The 21,271-nt window shown below is 39.8% G+C and overlaps 2 protein-coding genes across 2 annotated transcripts in view; both read left to right on the top strand.

The window, feature by feature from the left end:
* The first annotated feature begins 1,062 nt into the window (after positions 1-1,062).
* On the top strand, positions 1,063-2,031 carry LOC105086517 (olfactory receptor 6K2). The gene has a single exon (XM_010977039.3). It carries the CDS (start codon positions 1,063-1,065, stop codon positions 2,029-2,031), a length of 969 nt encoding a protein of 322 aa, XP_010975341.1.
* Positions 2,032-7,362: 5,331 nt separating this feature from the next.
* SPTA1 (spectrin alpha, erythrocytic 1) overlaps positions 7,363-21,271 on the top strand; it is a 55,484-nt gene continuing 41,575 nt past the window's right edge. Inside the window, exons 1-11 of the mRNA XM_010977038.3 lie at positions 7,363-7,599; positions 8,675-8,800; positions 10,586-10,726; positions 11,500-11,643; positions 13,492-13,625; positions 14,177-14,321; positions 16,480-16,634; positions 17,605-17,740; positions 17,822-17,923; positions 19,774-19,911; positions 20,516-20,626. Coding sequence (XP_010975340.3) covers positions 7,363-7,599; positions 8,675-8,800; positions 10,586-10,726; positions 11,500-11,643; positions 13,492-13,625; positions 14,177-14,321; positions 16,480-16,634; positions 17,605-17,740; positions 17,822-17,923; positions 19,774-19,911; positions 20,516-20,626 — 1,569 coding nt within the window. The remainder of the gene's footprint in view (positions 7,600-8,674; positions 8,801-10,585; positions 10,727-11,499; positions 11,644-13,491; positions 13,626-14,176; positions 14,322-16,479; positions 16,635-17,604; positions 17,741-17,821; positions 17,924-19,773; positions 19,912-20,515; positions 20,627-21,271) is intronic.

The following is a 21,271-nucleotide window of genomic DNA, read 5'->3' as shown; positions in this document are numbered from 1 at the left end:
TTTTGATTCATTTAATTGATAATCAACCTGTACTGAAAAAGACGATGAAAACGAATATGTGTGTGTATATGTAGGACTGAAACACTATGCTGTACACCAGAAACTGACACATTGTAACTGACTATGCTTCAATTAAAAAAACAAAAAGCTAATCCAACCAGAAATGCCACAAAAAAGGAGATGAAAAAATACATTTATTCCAATGCCTCAAGCTCCAGGATGATGTCATTTGTCCTGGGTTAGAGTTACCTGGGATTGAAGTTCCCCTAATTACCAGCCTAAACTTTTTTCCTAATTGGAACCATTATAAGAATGATTTTTTTCCTACTTATCTCAATTCACCTGTGTAGAATTCCCAAGAGAGACCATCTCCCCATTCTAGCTATGCTTAGGAAAAGATACACATGTACACACAAAGTGGTGGGGGAGAGGGAGAGAGCTCTACAGGGAGTCAGATCTACGTATCAATGACTGATGAAGGAAGTAGACTTTAAATGGAGAACTCAGGGTAGGAACGTAGCAGAAGAGCAAAGGAAGCTCGTCTCAGTAGCTCCGTAAGGTTGTCCACATCAGGGTAGGGACAGATAGAGTCTTTACCCATGTTTATTCAAACTTTGGAACCCAACAGCAGCAAGGTCAGTGAATTACCTAATTTGGGAGAATAGGAGATATCCAGAGAAAGAAAAACACTCATGTGTAACAACAGATAGCCCCAGTGTGCATGTGGATACTGTGAGTAACTGTTGGGGAGGTTGGACAAGGAGGAATTAGGAAAGATTGTTATAGGGCAAGTTAGTGCAAAGCATAAAGGTTTCGGTTATTAAATTTCCCAGGAAATGAGTGAGATACAAATGAGGCCAAAGCTCATGGGATCGCTTTAAAATAACAAATGAGAATTGTGATTGATTTCTAAAATGTTCCAGAAATCACTGTTTCAAGAATCAAGGGAGATTTCCAGTTCCCTATCGGCATTAGTGTCATTGACATTTGCACCAGACTTAATATTACTAAGTTTTGAATAAAGGCAGAGGGGTGTTTGATGGGGAAACATCAAACCTGGAGATGGAGAGCCCCAATCAAACCACTGCTCAGGAGTTTATCTTCTCTGCTTTTCCTTATTCCTGGGGATATTCTGTCATCTGTTTTGTTCCACTGCTCTTCGTTTATACTTTCATTGTTGTTGGAAACCTGGTCATCATCACAGTGGTCCAGTTGAATATTCACCTCCACACTCCCATGTACTTTTTCATCAGTGCCCTTTCTTTCCTGGAGATCTGGTATACCACAGCTACCATGCCAAAGATGCTCTCTTGCCTGCTTGGTGAGAAGAGTATTTCCTTAAATGGTTGTCTCCTGCAGATGTATGTCTTCCATTCCACAGGCATCAGTGAGGTATGTCTCTTGACAGCTATGGCCTTTGACCGCTACCTGGCCATCTGCAGCCCTCTTCATTATCCCACTATCATGACCCCCAAGCTATGTGTCCAACTGACTTTAAGTTGCTGTGTTTGTGGCTTTTTCACGCCCCTCCCTGAGATTGCCTGGATTTCCACACTGCCATTTTGCGGCTCTAATCACCTTGAGCATATCTTTTGTGACTTCCTCCCAGTGCTCCGCCTGGCCTGCACAGACACACACGCCATCGTCATGATTCAGGTGGTGGACGCTGTCCACGCAGTGAAGATTATGACAGCTGTGGTGCTCATTTTCATGTCCTACATTGGTATCGTGGCTGTGATTCTACGCATTCGTTCAGCTGAAGGCTGTCGGAAGGCATTTTCCACGTGTGTCTCCCACCTCACAGTCTTTCTGCTCTTCTTTGGCAGCGTGGCTCTCATGTACCTACGTTTCTCTGCCACCTACTCCTTATTCTGGGATACAGCCATCGCTCTGGCCTTTGCAGCTTTGTCCCCCTTCTTCAACCCCATTATCTATAGTCTGAGGAATAAAGAGATAAAGGAAGCTATAAAAAAGCACATGGGGCAAGCTAGTCTTTTTTTGGTAAGACCAGGGTCCTCACGTAAGATCTAATAGTTGGAAGTCTATATAGATGTTGGTGCCTTTTCATCCTCAACTCTACTCTATGCAAACTGTCTTTCCCCATCAGCCTTTTAGCCTGCTAAAGGTCATCAGTAAAAAAAAAAAATACACCAATAACCAAATTCAATAGTTTCTTTCAGTCTTTATCCAATTTGATATACTTTTGGATCTGACTTTGTTGGTTAAGTTTTCCACTCAATTTATTCAAGATAAACTTAATTTGTGGAAATAATCTGGGTAAACACTTACTTCGACTTTAACACAGTCAAAACATCTGTTTGTAAGATATGGTAATTGAAAAATCATCTTCGTAAGACTGACTTCTCTCCATGGTACTTCCCATGGATATGGCTGGGGGTTAACTATGATTTCTAATTGAGTACTCATGTATTGATAAACAGAAATCTAGTCATATTTCAGCATGTTCTATTATGAATCCCTTGTACAGTTCACATCTTGGCAATACTGCAGAATATTAATTTCTTGACTGGATGGGGCTAAGGCCTGCATCCAACTGTAATGAGTCTGTACATGTCAAGTTAGTGGAGGCTGTTGTGCTGAACACCAAATCAACTTTATTAATACCAGTGATCACTAGAACCTAGGAGAATGGATAGGCCTGTGTAAAATCGACAGAGATGAAAAGCTCATAAAGGAGTTGGTTGCAGCTGCATGGTTGTTAAAAACCATGGCAAAGAATCTCAGGTCAAGGAAGTCATTGAAGAATATTTTGAATGCAATGAATGAACAAACAAAAACCTTGACTCTAAAAAAAGTGAAGAAAATGTCTGACTTGAAGTGATTGAAATATACGTGGTTGGCATTATTCACGTAAGTTAATGATAACAATTCTTTTGTGTGTGTATTTAAATACAAATTGCTTTTTAATCAATTGCCTAAGTTAAGTCATATAACAATTCCCTGGAATAGGTAGATTAGTCATTATTATCCCCATTATATACTGAATAAAATTTAAGCAAATTTCCAGTGCTCATCTCATTATTAAATGGTAACATCAAGCCTTCAGTTTAGATGATTTAGTTTCAAATCCAGTAAAGTTTCCATTATCCCAAGCTCTTTTCCAATTTTAATTACATAGTTAACTGTATAAAGAAAATCACATGGGTTTCATCTTTTCTTTATTTAGTGCAGTAATAATAAATAAATAAAACAAAAATAGTAAAATAAATAAGGAAGAGTGAGAGAACATAATGGTAAGGGAAAAAATTTATTTTTTATTATTTTCCTAATAGCGTTAAGGGACAAATAACTTTAGAGGATCTGAAGTGATAAGAGTTAAAGTGGATACAGTTCACTGCCAAAAAGTCTTTCTATTTTTTTTAAATGATAATACTTAGTATTTTAACTCATTTAGGAGAAATAAATTGGGGATGTTTTAAAATGAGAACTAATTCTGGAGAAACAAAAATAAAAATGTAAAAATAATAAAATAATGTTGACCTCTATGCTATGGGTAAAATTAATTTTACATTAAAGGTAGCATATTTTTCCTTGTTGGTAAATGAGCCGAGAGAGTTGAACTCCAAAAAAATTCACAGTAAGAATATGAATTTGAGTGTTGCAAATTGGGAAGACTTTAGAATTTTTGAATATAAAGCATCTCTTGGAGCTTCTGAGTCCAGGAAGAGAAGATCTGATAACTGAGAAGAGACTCAGGCAAGCTGGGCAGGGCTGATTAAACTAGTGTGTGAAGAACAGATCTGCCCAGAGCTGATAAACACGATCAGACACAGCAGCTCTCCAAAGTACTCCCGCCCTTGTCAAACTGAGTATGAGTTTCTCTTTAATGAAGCTGTCTGTGAGGAACTCAAGCTTTCCCAGCAGCTTTGCCCTGTAACCTCTCAGCACTCATTTACATACAGGGCTACATGGAGTTTAAAGGCTGCACATGGTTCTAAACCTCCGTGGTCTCTGTCACACATTCTTAACCTGAGTCACCTGTAATCAGGGCCTCTTTGCCATGAGAATCAATAAGCATTCTTGGTAAACTATGATAGTGGCAAGAAGGTCAGAGGTCCAAGTGTTAAACTACCAGGGTTTCAGGGTTTCTCATCATGCCCTTCCATCAATCCCAAGGAGGCACCCTGATACGTGTGTGAATAATAGCTAACATGCTCAGAGACTGGAGAGACTCAATCTAAAGGGAGTGAGAGATAGGGTGGGACTGAACTTAAAGTCAGCAGTGACCAGAGTAACAGCCAAGGTGCTGTCATGGAAACTGCTACCATGAATCTCTCCCGGCTGCGATGACTGAAAACCCAATGGACACTTCTTCTGTTTTGATGAATACATCCTCTTCCCCGACTGTCTCCTGTGCGCTTCAGATCGCTACCTGCTCTAAAGACTGTTGCTCTTGCTCACTGTTATTTCATGATGAACAGTCCTGCTAATGGGGCCCAATTGTTTCTTTGAGTACAAGGTTATCACATGGTTGGCAGGTTGGCACTCTTGGTGAGGAGATCCTGGAAAAGGACAACCAGAAATATTGATGAACTAAGAGAAGACTGACTTAAATAGATGAGGAGCAGAGTGCCATGATGGTCATACATGTATGATTTTTACCCTTTTTAAAAATACTTACAAACCAAACATCCATGGGATGAGACCAGCTTTGTTTTCTCAAACAAAAATGAGGATGATAATGCCTGCTACACAGAATCTTTCAAAGATTAGAAATTGATGTAAATTAATCATGTCAATATCTAAATTAAGATATGGTAGGTTCTAATTAAGGCTGGATTTCATCTCTTGGATAAAGATTTTTAAAATATTCCCTCCCGACTCAACTCCTGTCAGAGGTTCCTTGGTGAATGTGATATAATGCCTTCTCTAAGATGTGTGTTTTCGTGCCTTTAGCAACCAAATTTGAATATAATGAAACTATATGAAAAACTATATTATACTTTCAAGAAAGTAATTTAAAGCTCTTTCTGTTTCTTTGGGTGAGATGATCCTGGAAGAAGAGAAACTGGAAATGTAAAACCTTTATCTACTCCGGTAGACCACGAAAGCTAGATGGTTCAAGTTGTATTTATACTGAATGAAGTTTGGCGTGGATAGACCCACCGCTTTGTGGGAGGGTCTGAAAAACGTCCCACTATTTTCCTTTGGTTTGTTTCTTTCATTTTTTGTAAATTTGTCTAAAAGAACTATATGTTTAGAGAAGAACTTCTGCTTATTTTCTCTCCATAAAATAGGATGACTTTTATCCCACAACTTAGAATTCTGTCCCATTTTCATATGTTTTGTGGCTTCATTAGTTTATCCAATGAGGTAGCATATTTTTTTGTTTCATGAAATACAAGTAAACACACATATATCAATTGCTTTGTTCTTTCCATTTTAAATGATTAAGTGTAAGTCAGATTTTAAAAACCCAATCTGTGAGGCCAGGAATAAAATTTCCTTCCTCCTCTGACAAAGGCTTTACAGCAAGAATTAGAATATCTCATTGACTTAAAGGCTGTTAAAAATCTGTAGTTGGATTTTGATGAAGTTGTTGAATTGTTTTTCCTAGAGATACATTGGAACAAGAACCTATGGATGCCCTGAGTTGTAATTCTTCTTGTAATTCTAGATAGAGAACAAAGAATGGGCAACTCAGAATTCCTTCCTAATTTACAATTCTCAGACATAAAATCTAAAGCTAATCAAAGAAACAAAGCAAAGTTTTAACACAGCCTCTTTATCTTATATCTATAACCGTGTTTTTCCTTTCTAACTTTTCATCTAAAAACCTTGCTTTTATTTTTTCTGAAGTCATATTGAGAAAATTTGAGAGCCATTGTTTCCCTAAATCGCTGAGTCACCCACCATCTGTGAAAAGTTAGCAGCTGCCTCAGCTGGTTCTGTCTTCTGAAGATAACGTAAGTTGTAGCTGGCGGGATTCTGGCCCAAGTAAGATGCTATTTTTTTTTTTTTTTTTTTTTTGTCTTTGCCACAAATGTAACGCTTCTTTCATCTCTATCTGAGTTAGACTGGATAATTCCATGTGAGTTGTCTCTCTTTCTCTCTCTCTTTTGGATACATTTTGTTTCACCAGATTCCTCACTTCTGGGAAACGTGGAACCATTTCCAAAGGAAGCTGTGAGTACAGAATTCTTTACAGTACAGTTGATCACCAATATAATTAGGCAGGCTGTCTCCTCTGAACTTTCTGTACTATCTTTGACCGAATCATCAAGAACTGTTCTTGGTTTTTAAGAAGGAGAGAAGTTTAATTTTAACTGTCTTTTTTATCAATGTCTCACTTTAATCGGCAGCCTTGAGGTTGTGGCTGTGCGGCACCAAAATCCAGCAAACACTGACTTATTTGGGTTCGCCTGGAGACCAGTTGGGTAACGTGAAGCGAAATAACACACACTGAAGATTTAATTCTGTAGCCACAGAATGATTTAATTCTATAGCTGAACCAGTACAGACCATCCACAGAGTAGCAATTATATACAGGAGAAGAAGACTAAAATTTGAACTGTATATTAAATGTTTTGGATGAGATAAGGTAGGAAAAACTGCGCTTATATCCAGATGAGTGAAGGTGGACCCAGTGGAAATTTTGCTGGATGTTGTCACAAATAGGTTGGATTCCACTGTATGAAAATAATATTTTGTGTTGTTAGAGAGTATAATGTTTTACATTGCAAAAGCCGATTACTGAGATGCTAATAATTCGATATTTGTGATAATTGGGTAGCAGATGTGCTGAACTTTTGATTTGTAATGTTTATGAATAAAGCAAATAAAAGAGTAAACAATATGTTATATTTTTAAGTTAGAAGGAAATCTTTTCAAACTTCTCGGTGTATCATTCATCTAATTAATTGAAAGTGATTTTTATTTATTCATTAAGTGAAATTCGCCATGCTCGGCACATGTTAATGCCTTTTGGGCCTTTGAAAGCAACACAATTATACATCTTCTTTATCTGTCTGAAACTCTGTGATTTTATAAATTTCAACTTGTTTTCCATTATTAGTCCAAATTAATTCTGTTTACGGAAATTAATACATGTTGGCACAAATTTATGTGAAAAGTTGGAAATGTATTTTGAATGACCAAGAATTATTAGCCTAAGCTGCAGCTGCATACGGTTAAATTTTTAGCATATGTGCTGCCGAAGTGAGCACTGTATATGGTTAAAATTATATAAATATATTATAGCCTTTCTAACAACAGGCTTTTATAAGCTTAAAGATATGTGAACATAAGTCCAACATGAGTAAGTGCCTTGGGACGTGTAAAAGGACGGCGTGCTAGAGATTTGAGAACCTGCATAGATAGAAGCCTTTTAACTTGCAGGCTATGGACAGTGATTGGCCAAAGGTGCTGGAAACAGCAGAAGAGATCCAAGAGAGGCGTCAGGAGGTGTTGACTCGGTACCAGAGGTTCAAGGAACAGGTTGCTGAGAGGTCTCAGAAGCTTAAAGACCAGTTTTACTACAACGTTTTCAGACGGGATGCAGATGACCTGGAGAAATGGATCTTGGAGAAACTCAAGATTGTAGACGATAAAAGCTATGAAGATTCAGCTAACAAACAGGTCACTCAACTCCACTGACTTCCCCAGAGTAGACTCTAAGATCTCTAGGGAGGGAAACATTCTAATAATGTAAGTGTACATCTGATTAACCATAGAAGGATGATGTAACAGAAGGATCAGAATTTAGGGACTGTAATTCTGTCCCTAAATTGCCCATGGCTTCATCTCCCTAAGCCTCAGTATCTTATTTACAAAGGAAACCCACTCTAGATAACATTCTATAAATGTAACATTGATTTGAAGTCAAGCTATGGGCAAAACTCTGAGAATTCAATGAATTTATGATACACTATGTGATTTCGATATTCTGTGACATTAAGGATGAAACTGGGGTGAAGAGACATTAACACTTCTGAAATAACTGGTCTTTACTTTCCTCAGAAAGATTTGAGTTAACCAGCATTTTTCCCAAATGGGTATTCAGGCCTCTTCTTAAGTTCAAATGAGAGGTCTCAGGCAGACAGGGCTGCTGGGAACTCCCACTTCTGCTTGCGGAAATTATAGTCGTGATCAGAAGAGAGGGTGGCAAGCCCAAAAGGTGCAGTCGATATTGGAGGAGAAGCGTCTGGAGCAAGAACAAAGCATTATTACATGGATCAGTTTATATAAGACAACAAGAGCATAATCTGGCATAAGAAAACCTCTCAATTAAAAAAAAAAAGCCATTATTGTAGTGATCAGCTTCCTTATTGTGCTCTACTTTCAACAGCACTTGGCTTCTTTCTTCTGAAGAGGAAAAACTCTGTGTTACATGATTTCATTCCCACAGAAGGCAATTTAGACTTTAAAATAATATTTACTGGAAATTCCAAAGGCAATGGAAACTGGGAAAAATTTCCTCTTTGGCCCCTGACTTTGAACATGGGACCCTTTGAAAACCTATGTGTGGTAGTCTGCCAAGACCACTTCTTTTAGGATATGACTTCTCCAGCTATAGTCATAAATTATCACTATCCCCATCTAAGTCGGGAAATAAGTAGTTTTGCCTGAAAGAAAGAAGAGGAACAAAAGGACCTTCTTATGGTCCAGGGAGACTAGGCTTCATTAGCCATAAACTCTGATTTCTAAACTTCAGGAGGAATATGAGAAGCATAAATCCTTCAAAGCAGATGTGCAAGCAAAATCAGAGGTCCTTCCTGAGCTGGGAAATATCTGGAAAGTCCACATTGCTGAGGGGCATTTTGCCCATGAGGACACCAAGGTAAAAGTATGGTGGGGCTCTGTCAGAGATGGTTCTAAATTGTTGATTATGTTATCAAAGTTTTAATTGGTTATACCAGGTGCAAACCTTGACGTAACCATGGTTCTGCCTATTATCTTCTACTTGGGTTGGGGCAGGAAAAAAGGATGGGATGTTCTAGTGTTCCTTGGAGTAGGGAGAAGGGCTAGATGATACAAAACTGTCATTAGATAGCACATTCCTCCTTATGTCACTGCAGGATAACTTGGCTCAAGATCAAGCCCACTTCAGCCTAGTTCCACATTTCCCATATGAATTGGGTTTCCCAAATGTCCTTTCTAATGAATTCTTCTAACCTCAGGGTCCTTGTTGCTTAAACTCTCTAAACAAAGGATGCTCTTTCTTTGAATCTTCTCTGAAATCTTTCTCCCTTTGTCTATGAAGCATCTCTCTCTCTTCATAGCCTACATGCTATGACTATTACTGTAGTTCTCTAAACCCTCTCTTCTGTTCATTTTAGGGAAAAAAAAAAAATCTCCCAAAATCCCCTTGTCTTCCCTGAGCCTTGAAGACTGAAGATCACTACCACTATGGAACCATTATTAATGTATAAGCTTTTTCTAACTTTTATTTTTTTTATTTTTTTGGTGGGGATAGGTAATTAAGGTTATTTATTTATTTCTAGAGGAGGTACCGGGGATTGAACCCAAGACCTTGTGCATGCTAAGCATGCACTCTACTGCTTAAGCTATACCACCCCCTCCCCGAGCTTTTTCTAAATTAATTCATATACTCTCCCAACATGTTTGTGTTGATACAGTCAATTCACATTCCTTTCTGTACAAGCAATTTTTTTTTTACTGTTTAAGTATTTTTAAAACTGTCAAGACAAATTTGTGTTACATACTTAAAAATTGGGACTTTCTTTTCATATTTAGTATGCAAATGCTAGCTTGTTTTACTGTCAACAAAACATGGTCAGGGGATACAGAATTTAACCAGAATAAACCTTATTAGAAAAAAGACTCTGTAAAAAGAAAATCTCAAAAAACTTATTTATTGTTATAAAATAGAAGTCATACTTGTGTTATTTACAGCTTTGTGTGCCATCAATCCCTCTACAGTAATTAAAATATTTGAGAAAAGTTCGAAACATCTTTACATCTCTCAGCATCATTGGGGCTATGTCAGACGGTACCACGACAGGATTTAGAGAGAAATGTGGTCTGCATCCTCCATGCTACCTTGAGACATGAAGCAGTTGAAAAATACAAGATTCTTGAAGACATAATACAGATGCTACCCAATTCTACAATATATATAAAACCTGCTCTTCTAAGTTAACCCTCAACTATATAGTCTCAAAATTCTCTTATTGCTTTGATGCCACTAATTTTCTTTACAAGTCAGAAAAATTGCATCTCATCCTTTCTAACAGTCCTCGCTAAGTTTTTGCCAGTGCTTTGAACACCCTCTGCCCATCATCTACCTGTCAGTATTCTGTCCCTCAGGGCCCAATTCAAATGAGCAGTCTTTCAAGAATCCTTATTCCATATTGTCTTATTATCTGTAATCATTTCATCCTGTAAAATCTGAAAGCATTATTAATTTTTTTTTCTCTGGCTTGGTTTAATAGCTGTTCCCATACATACCCTATTTTCTCCTTTCCATATTTGTTGAACAATTAATGCATGAGTGATTGGGAGGAGGAAATATTACCCAGGTCCGTCTCTGCGCAGTTCTCTGGGTCTTCACCTGCTCCGCGGCAGGCGTTGTGCCTGAGTGGCTTTGCCTCTCCTCCCAAAGGGCCGTCTGGAAGAGCTGTACGTCCTGTGGGACGAGCTGCTAAGGCTGACCTGGGAGAAGAGCGCTCAGCTGCAGCAAGCCCTGAAGCTCCAGCAGTACTCACAGGACTGCGCTGACCTCTTGGAGTGGATCAGAGACAAGGTATAGGACAAAATTGTATGCGTATTGGACTTTGCGTCCCTCTGCCCTGGACATCCCATAGCAGTTTAATGCAGGCCATCCATAAAGAAGTCTGGGTATCTGTTCCTGGGCTTGGTTCCTTGGAAGGAAGAGGAACGTTGGCAAAGATTTAGGGGTATTCTGGAGGGTGCTGGGGGATAAGTCTAAATGTATGAATCTCAATATGAAGAAGGTGAGACTTACACAAAAAGTGTGCATTGGAAGATGATCTAGGCTGGTTCCCCTTCTGCCTTCCATGAGCCTTCACTCTTCCCAGATTTTTGCTCTTACTCTGGGTTCAGGCTGAGAGCACTGCCAGCTCCTTCCCTAATCCAACAACTGTGGAGAATTCTATTTTTCTAAATACTTAAAGAATAATCATATGGTCAGGACTGAAAATTTACACAAGCAAGTGCTTAGCACAATGCTTTCGTAAACACTCAGTATGTTGAAATGAGTAGAACCAAGATGGATTTATTTTCTATGCTCCAAAACACAAAAAGATGCCTGCAGAAGCTTTTGCCAACAATGTGTCTGGTCTCTCTGAAGAATTACCCCGAAGACCATTGTCTCTTGGGCCAGGGTGCTACATCAGGAAATTCAGTCCTGCTTCTGAACCCCTGAAGGGGTTCGCCCAGGTTCCACCAGTATCTCCTCCTGAGTTATCCTGGGAATGTGAAAAGGTTTGGGGGCATTTGACCTGCGGGGGTTCCTAAACATTTGCTGGTGACTTACTAGATTTTCTGTGCCTACAGATTGCTATAGTGACATCAGAGAAGCCAGATAAGGAATGGGAGCACACAGAGGTTCTGCATAAGTTTGAAGAGTTCCAGGTGGATCTGGAAGCTAGAAAGAAGAGAGTGGATGGAGTGAACCAGTATGCCAATGAGTGTGCCAAGGTGAGGTGGGGAGCAACAGAGCCAGTCCAGGGCAAGCGCTCTGATCTTCAAGAAGAACATCTAGCCGTTAGTAGGTGGGACGGGAAAAAGATAGGACCTTGCCAGAAAACAGAGGTGTGCCTGTGCCTGGAATAACATTCCCAGAGAAGTTTCTTCTTTCTGAATTTATCCCTTGCCACTCCATGGAAATGGAGGTGTGCGTGAGTGTGTCTGTGTGTGTATGTGTGTATGCAAAGGAATTAAGTCCACAATGAGATTATTCTTGCACTGTGCAGTACCTGGAGTTCTCAAGTTTCTGAAGCACTCTTTCTTCATGAGGAAGAACCTAAATAAAGTAGCAAAGAATATAAAATAATGGTGAGCTTTCATAATACACATGAAATCATTAAACTGAATCTTTCCACGTGTGGGGGAAGGGAAAAAGAGGCAGATTTACCTTCACTTACTTACAAAAATGCTTGAATAAGTGTTTAATGTCTGAGCAGATAAGCGCTCATTGTGTGAATAAACAACCCTAGCATATGTAAGAACTGGGAAGTCAGTCTGATTTTATATGCACATGAAGGAACTAGAAACTCCAACAGTTGGCTATTAGAATTTCCACTTAAGGGTTCATTATCACTGCAGCTCTATAATGGGAATGATATTTCTGTGTTAACAGAACCAAGATTTCAGGATGAATGGATCCTAGAGTAGGAAAAATAACTTATTTATCAATTTTTTTCCAGGACACATTTCCACCAGTCCCTAAATTCTTTCCCTCTACCATCTTTTTCTCATTGTGGAGATTTTTCAGTTATCTCTTACCACCTACCAAACTACCACAAAAATTAAGACAACAGATGTCTTGTGTTTTTCATGATTCAGTGAGTTAGATTCACTGATTCATGATTTAGTGATTCAGCTGCTCACCTGGGCTGTTCTCCTGACCCTACCTGGTATTCTTAAGTGGCTGCAGTTATCAGGTGGCTCAGTTGGGGTGGAAGATGTAGAATGACTTTGCCCCCACGTCCGGGGTTTTGGCAAAGACAATGAAGGCTTCCTCCATACGATCTCTCATCTTTCAGTCAATCATGCTTTCTTATGTGTTACTATTCCAAGAAGGTAAGAGCAGAAGCTGAAAGGCCTTTCGGGGCCTGGGTACTGGAGCTCAGAGAATATCATTTCTACTCATAAGCAAGGAAGGAGAAGTGGACAATTTTGTCTGAACAGGCTTCAAAATGGGAATAAACAGGGATGGGGGGATTAGGGAGACATGGGCTTTGGGGAACTACTCAGAATTGCCAAGTATCAAAATGGGCTGGTGCTGCTAGCTTAATCTAATATTTGTAAACTTCATTGCTTTGGACAGTTAGAAAAATTGTATGAAATTTTCTGCAAAATTAAATTTATCTGTGTGTATGTATAATTCTGGGAAGAGGGAAATAGCTCTCATAAGAATATCGGAAGTGTCAGGACCCCCAAAGTGCTAAGAATCACACTATTGAAGTTTTGAAGAATGTAGCCATATTTTGCAAAGGGAATTTCCTCTCCTTTTCCTTGGTTTCTGGGATTTCTCAAGGGTATTGAGCAGGCGTCAACGTGGTGGAGTTCTGAACATAACGTGTTTGGGCAACCTGTGTTCATAGGCTAGTCCATTGCTGTGGGTAAAAGATAGACTATCTGGCAGGTTTTTTTCCCCCTAGATTTGGGTAATGTGGATCAAGTAAGAGTCAGGGAGCAGAGCTAAGTGAAGTGTAGTATCTGGCTAAGTGGCTGTTCTCCACTTCTGGGAAAGTATGAACCAGTATGAAACAAGAAATGTTTAAATGATTTTTGCCGAAGTCCAGCACTGGTTTCCTCCCACAGGAAAAGCATCCTGAGCTGCCCTCAATTCAGTCAAAGCAGAATGAAGTGAATACAGCCTGGGAGCATCTCCAGAGTCTGGTTCTCCAGCGACAGGAAACACTGTCCAGGGCTGCAGACCTCTACCGATTCAAAAGGTAGGAGTCTGCCCACTGAATTACAGGAAACTCCGCAGTAGCACCATGTTTGTTATTTGTGTTAGCCTCTGCCTGCCCTTAGCAGTTAGTGACCAGTACCTCAAACCAAAGAAAATCATGTGCTCACCTTAGAGACAACAAGGGAAAGAGTAGTTATGAGAATTGTGACCCACTCCCTAGCCAAGTTTGTGTCCAATGTCACGTAAGGCAATAAAAATGGCACCGGTGAGTTAGCGAAGGAAGCTCTGCAGGGGCGAGGAAAGCAGATTAAGAACTGGAAGAGGGAGGAAGGTGATGCTGAGAGGGACGTTCGTGAAGAGCTGACTCCAATGTGAGAAGTGTATTTGGAGGCTCAATTGTCAGGATGCCCAGGTCTCTACATCTCAATGAAAATCGTTCAAAGCAAGAACTCTTTACTTTACTTTCTCGCTAGAGCGTGGGATGGTAGGGTAACTGCTGGCTGGGCGAACTAGGGTGGTCTTTGCTGTGTGCTCTTTGCCCTGGAATACCCGCCTTCTTCCTTCGTTGGAGTTCATGTGGATGTCTGGCAGGGATGTGACCGAAATCATCCAGTGGATTACGGAGAAGGAGCCTCAGCTCACCTCTGAGGATTATGGCGAAAACCTTGCTAGCTCTGAGGCGCTGTTGCACAGTCACAAAGGGCTTGAGGGGAACCTTAAAGGCATGCATGACAAGGTAAGCCCGTTGAAGGAACGGCTAACCTCTTGAGCTAGAAGAGTCATTTAGTGTTCAAATTCTGTGGCCCTTGAATATATCTCCCCTTATAACTTGTATGTGAATATTGATATCCCTTAATTTTATCTAAATTGTTTTAATTTAAATATATGTATATGTTTTATGTAGCCTCATGCTTTTTGTAATATATTAAAAAAAAAAAAAAGATAGCTTCAAGAATGGTTTCCTAATCTTACTCAGTAGCCTGTGCCCAGAGAGTCTTTTCATTTATCTAACCATGCTTTCTGCTGTTGTGGCTGAATCTTTCTTTTCTTCTTGCTCTTTATGTATTTATTGCAAGTCTTGTTCAAAGGAGAGGTTGAAACAGTAACTTCTTATTCAATCTTTTTTCTATTTAATAATTTTTTGAAACAATAAGAAATTTACAAAAAAAAGTGGAAAGATGCTACAAAGAATGGTGTGCGGATACATGTTCAACAGTTGGTTCTCCAGGGCAAAAAAGGTCTGAATTGTAACATTTGTTAATTTCCGTGGTATAAATACTCCCATCACAGTCAATTTCAAGACGTTACTGAATGCAGAGTTGGACAGATATAAGCACAATGAACTCCGTCACACCACTCGCAGCTTTTTTTCCTGAACCATTTGAGAATAAATTGCCAGTCTGATGCACCACCCTCAAATACTAAGTATGTATTTCCCATAAATGCAGACATGTCCTCATATAACCACATTAAAACCATAAAAGTCAGGAAATGAACATCTAATCCAGAGACCCCATGCAAATTTCACCAACTGTCCCAACAGTGACGTTTGTACCAAAAAAGATCCAATTCAGAATCACAAGTTGCATTTAGATATCAAGTCTCTTTAGACTCCTTAAACCTGGAAAAGTTCCTCAGTTTTTCCTTGATTTTAATGATCTTGACATTTTTAAAGATTACAGGCCATTTATTTTTTAGAATATCCTTTGGTATGGGTTTGACTGATTGAGTCTTGTTTCTTTTTGTCCTTCACTCAGTAGAAAAGGAAAGACTTTTCTTCTTTCCCCTTTTTAATAAACTCAGACACTTAAAGCACATTATTAAACCCACCTTTGAGTTTTCTTCTGGGAGCTGGAAAATCGCAGTTTCTATCCCTACGGTAGACATAGGCATACTAGAACTTTGAGCAAGCCTGTGTTTTTGAACGACTCCCACCCTTACTTCTTCCCCTCACAACTTGACCCATAACTTAAACCAGTCACTCCTGCATATGCAGCGGAGTCAGCCCACAGGGAGATTCCCACTTGCTCGGCTGTAATCATCACTCTGCCCCTGTGTCAACTTTCTGAAAACTGCCTCACCATTCTGCTTCTTTTGTTCTTGCTTATTTTTTGCCCTTGGTCTTTTTTTTTTTCCTAATAATGAATAATAAAATATCATGATTTGATGAATAATGATAATAAAATGTCAAATCCTAGATAATATCTAATTATAGTTGAGTACGACAGAAAGACTAACAACAGCATGTGGAATTTGCCCCAGGAACCCCACTCCTCAGGAATTGTGCTCAGAATGATCTGGCATTACTGGAGTTGTCCTGGCAGAAATTTTCCTGAGCAGAAATGTCTTTCTGATTCCCACAACCATATTTATGGAAATAGTATAGAGCATAATGAAGGACAGGTGATGTCTAAACCTGGCTTCTGACCATGTCTAGCTGAGTGACCTTGAGCAAATAAAACATTCTACCTCTCAGTTTTCACATAAAAGGGGAATGAGAATAGTTTCTGCCTCCTAGTAATATTAAAAGAAGAGTATAAAACAAGAAAATTCGCGTGACATGCTTAGCACAATGAGAGACAAAAAGTGGTCAGTAATTATTGTTAATATTGTTACATGAATATGTTAATATAAATAGATCAACATAAATGCACTAATAAATTATTCTTATTCACATGATTATTTTGTTATATCGCTCCCATAAAACTTTGTTGGGAGGACCAGAGTGGGCCTGGATTTCCCACTAGGTGTTTTTTTTTCTTTTTTCTTCTTAAATTATAGAAATTGCCAGTGTACAGCATTATAATTAGACATCTGTGCATACAACAAAGTTGCCACTCGTCACCAGCCAGTTAACCCACCTTCATCCACTAGGTTTCTTTTTCATCCCAAAGGTGGAGAAGTTACGTGAGAAAGCAGACAGCCTGAAGCTTTCCCATCCTTCAGATGCAGCTCAGATCCAGCAGATAAAAGAGGATCTGGTCTCCAACTGGGAGCACTTCTGCACCTTGGCTGCCAGCAGATATGAAAAGCTACAGGCTTCTTATCAGTGAGAAACCCTTCTTCTCTCTTGCTTTATCGCTCTCTATGGGATTCAGGAATAATATCGAAAGCAGAGGTAAGAGGGAAAGGAGTAAGATAGTGAGTGAGCCGGCCCTCCTCCCTGCTCAGCAGAGGCAAGAGAAGTTTTAATTTGCCAGCAGAAGTCCTTTGCAGGCTGATATAACACTCAGCATGACGCCGTCTTTCGCCTGTACTGTTTCTGTCTTCCTCTATTTGTATAGTTGTAGGAAGCTACGAAGTGGCCCACAGAGCTGAAAAGTAGCTGAAGAAACATGTCAAAATCCTGGCCCTGGCTAAGGAACTGGAATTAGTTTCCAAGTTGAAGTGCATAAAATAAATCTAGAATTATTTCCTGAATGTAGGTTAGCTTACAAAAAGGACTTGAGCATCAATTCCGCAATTGATTTTTCTGATATTCAATCACCAGAAAATAGTATTTACCTTCTTGTTATGATTTAAAATCAAATGGTGAGCTTCTAATTTTTTCAAATAGGTAACCCTTTTGTGTGTGTGTGTGTGTGTGTGTGTGTGTGTTTTGTTTGTTTGTTTTTTTACTGCTGTGGTTAAGGGTGAGCTAATATACACAAGCGCTCCTAACCCTAACGCTAGTCGCTCCTTCTCACAAGGTGTCTCCTGTTCTTCATGTTGTGTGCTTCTTTATTGGCTTCCTTGGGAGTACTTTACTCCACTTGGGGCAGGTCTGACTTTGTGATTTTGGAGAGGTAATGCCCAAGTGCCTTATCCCACAATGACACATCTACCCTGGGAGTATTCAACCTGGCGTGAAGGACTCACAGCCTGCAGCCCTAAAGGAACAGGAAGCACATCAGAGGAAGGGGAGGTGGAGGGTTAGAGCTAGAAGCATGTTGCACATCTTAGCCCAACCCAAGCTCTTTGTTCAAAGTCCATTTGCACCTGGTTTCTCCTTCTAGCCTTTTCCCTTATCTTTTCCACAGGTACCAGCGGTTCTTATCCGACTATGATGAGCTCTTACGCTGGATGAAGGAGAAGATTGCTCTGATCAGTGCCGATGAGCTGCCCATAGATGTCACGGGTGCAGAAGCCCTGCTGGACAAGCACCAGCAACATAAGGTTAGAGAGGGACGAGGGAGGTGCCAAGACTGCCACAAAGTTTCTAGCTGCACTTTAAGACATTTTGTCTTGTGGCCACAGAATAACATTGACTCTTACCATAACCGACGTCAATTGGTTGATGAGACTGGAAAAGCCCTGCTGGATGCCCATCATGAAGCCTCTGATGAAATTCGGGAAAAGGTAATCTCGTTTAACAGTCTGTGAAATTTCTCTATTTATTTAGCCTTCACTTAATCTCATACTAATATGATCATCTCTGAATGGGAAGAGGATAGAAGGCTTATTAACATCTTAATATGGGCCCAAATTTCACACTGCTTCCTTCACATGTTGCTTTAGCAGAACTGAGCCAATTGAAAAACCATTCTTCACCGCTGAGACTTTACTTCACCAGCCTAATTTCATCAACCTACCTTCTCCCTAATTTGAAACCTGCATCCCATCTTGCCTTGTCGCATGTGCTCTGTTGTATCCCTTTCACACGCTCATCCCCAGGTTGTGAATTCTTTGAGGACTGTAGCCATCTTGGATTCTTTAAGGTACCTAGCATGGTGCCTAACATATGGCTATATTTCTTCTCTCTTCTATACTGCCTCAAATCAAACTGATTTTCCTATATCTGTGTCTCCATCTATATTAAACAACAGGAGAGCTTTAAACACTCAGAATTACACTGAATGAAGAAGCAGGTTTGACATCGTCCTAACCGCTTGGATCCCAGGGGCTCACTTCAACCCCCTGACCCCTGAGAAATTTTGCTTCAGTCACAGACACCGCAGACAGGAATTCGTTGGAATGATAACTGAAATAAGATTTGCAGGCTCTTTGCATCTCATTAGATTCCAAGCACAGTCCCCAGTGCTATATGGCGAAGGTTGAGATGATCATATTTTGAATTTGCCAAAAACTCTATGGGAACATTATAATATGGATTTTTATTTTTAACAATTTTATGCCGAAAGAATAGCAGGACCCAAATCCTTGGAAGCTTACCTATTATCCTGGGATGCTGATAATTTGTGCTTTTTTGGATAAAGTTAACACAGCAGTTGTTTTGATAAGCTGGAGTTTCTTGGGCAAATTCTTGGGCAGAAACAAAGGTTTTTAAGAGTTTCAGAATGTCACTTTTCTCTTTCCTCATCTGCTTTTGGAGTAGAGTGCAAACTTCTCAATCTGATAATTTAAGTGCTCTATGAACTTGAATTTCATGAAACGTCTACCATTTTCAGACACCGCCCTTTTCTCCGGAGCACGTTGCATGATCTAATGATTACTTGGAGGAATTACTTGCTTGTGGAGTTATGTCCTCCTACAATCTTGATTCCTCACTGCCCTGCTCTTTGAATCTCTGTTTGATACAATACTTTCCACACTTCTACTCCCTGGTTCATCAAATCAGAATTAATCTTTTCTTCTTTATTTATACATATCAAGTGTGTTGTACTTCTGTTACAGTATTTATCTCGTTTGACCTATACTACAGTTACTCACTTAGATGATAGAGCCTTAGGAGAAAAGCCTGTTGCCTATTCATTTTTGGATCCTTCAAGAGGCTTTGCATGTATTAGATGCTCAGTAAATGTAGGATAAAATAAATGAAGTATCTTCCGGTACATTCTTTCTCTTTTTAGAATTGAAGTATAGCTGATTTACAATATTGTGTTGCTTTCTGCTGCAGAACATAGTGATTCAGTTACATATACATATATACATATATTCTTTTTCATTATAGGTTATTATAAGCTATTGAATATAGTGCTATACAGTAGGACCTTGTTGTTTGCAGATTTTATATATAGTAGTTTGTGTCTGCTAATCCCAAACTCCCAGTTTAGCCCTCTCCACCTTTCCCCCTTTCCCCTTTGGTAGCCATAAGTTTGTTTTCTACATCTGTGAGTCTCTTTCTGTTTTGTAAATAAGTTCACTTGTGTCATTGTTTTTAGATTCCACTTATAAGTGGTATCATACCATTTGTGTCTTTGTCTGACTTACATCACTTAGTCTGGTACATTATCTCCTCCTTTCAAAAGATGGCAACACTCGACCACACCTGGTCCACCCTGCTGGAACTGTGGGACAGGCGTCAGAATCAGTACGAGCAGTGCTTGGAGCTGCACATCTTCTACCGTGACAGTGAGCAAGTGGACAGCTGGATGAGTAGACAGGAGGTAACAAGGGGTGGGGGGCTCAGCAAGTGTCTGGAAGCCACTTGTCCCACTCCTCATTTACTACTGTCAGCACCTTCACAACCCCTTCTGTTCACCTGGGAATGGAGGGTGAGCCTCAAGAAGGAGAAAAGATTGGCACTGTCTATGAGGCTCTTGCAATTCCCTCATGGACAAATGCACAGAAAAATACCTGAATACAAAGCAGAGAAGTTTGAAGCCCAAATGAACATGAGACAAAAATGAATATCCAATTGTCAAGGGGTCAGGAAGAGAAAATGGGATGAGTGAGGCAGGGTTAACCAGAGATTTCCTGGAGGAGATGAGTGAGTGGTCCTCTTGAGGCAGCTTTGTGATCTCAGAATAGTGTCTAGATGGGCTGGGACAGACACAGAGACAAAGGTGATGAAGTTGTGTAGAGGATTGGGAAGGGAGTCTGGAGCTCCTGCTGTTTAAGTTAGTCTCTACCCCCTCTCCTCCTCTGTGCTAATTCCCACCTTGCCTCCATCCCCTCACCTCCTTCCTCACTCCTTTCTCAGAAGTATTCCAAAGGGAATGTTTCTTACCAATGAGGCACAGCTAAGATGTAGCTTTCCGTCTACTATAGGCCTTCCTGAAAAATGAGGACCTGGGAGACTCCCTGGGCAGCGTAAAAGCCCTTCTTCAGAGCCACGGTGACTTTGAGGAAGCCTTTACCGCCCAGGAGGAGAAGATCACAGTAAGCAATGGGCCCTGGTTCGGGCTCAGGCTTCATGTTTGTGTATATCATCCCATACAACGCCAATCTTCAAAACCACTCATAACTGTCAGACGGAATATGAAGGTTGTTCTTAAAAGAGAAAATACCCAGAAAAATAATCATACCCATTTTTATCAACACATTTCTCACCCTGCAAAGCAAATTTAGAAAGTTTTTAAAGATTTCAAGCCATTTATATTTCTGATGAAGTGCACGATTGTCTTCTTTTTTCTGCAGTATAAGGAGAGATGATTGGATCCATGTCCAACATAGAATCATCACTTAAAAGTTTGAAATGTATTATTTACTTTTTGAGTTTTTCTCCTCTCCAGTAATATCGCCCTTTAGTTTTCTGGATTCGTATCTAGATATCTAAGTAGTATCTATTTCTCCCTATGTCTTTTCATCTATGTGTTTCTCATTTAATGCTACTATGGTTTTTCTATGAACTTTAAGTTACAATGTCACAGAAACTGGTCAATATATAAGCAAGAAGTATGAGGACTGGACTTTATTTGCCCAATATATTGTATATCTTTGGCCATCTCCTAGGATGGGGCTGGTTTTAAATGCACACACGTGTATTTATACCACAACCACCACCACCACCAACAATAACAACAA

This window comes from Camelus dromedarius, chromosome 23, assembly GCF_036321535.1.
Source record: "Camelus dromedarius isolate mCamDro1 chromosome 23, mCamDro1.pat, whole genome shotgun sequence".
In the NCBI taxonomy this organism is placed as follows: Eukaryota; Metazoa; Chordata; class Mammalia; order Artiodactyla; family Camelidae; genus Camelus; species Camelus dromedarius.
The sequence above is the reverse complement of the archived record's forward strand: the minus strand, read 5'-3'. Positions and strand labels throughout refer to the sequence as shown.

Coding starts and splice junctions, on each gene's coding strand:
- LOC105086517 (XM_010977039.3), top strand. CDS start 1,063: ATGGAGAGCCCCAATCAAACCACTGCTCAGGAGTTTATCTTCTCTGCT.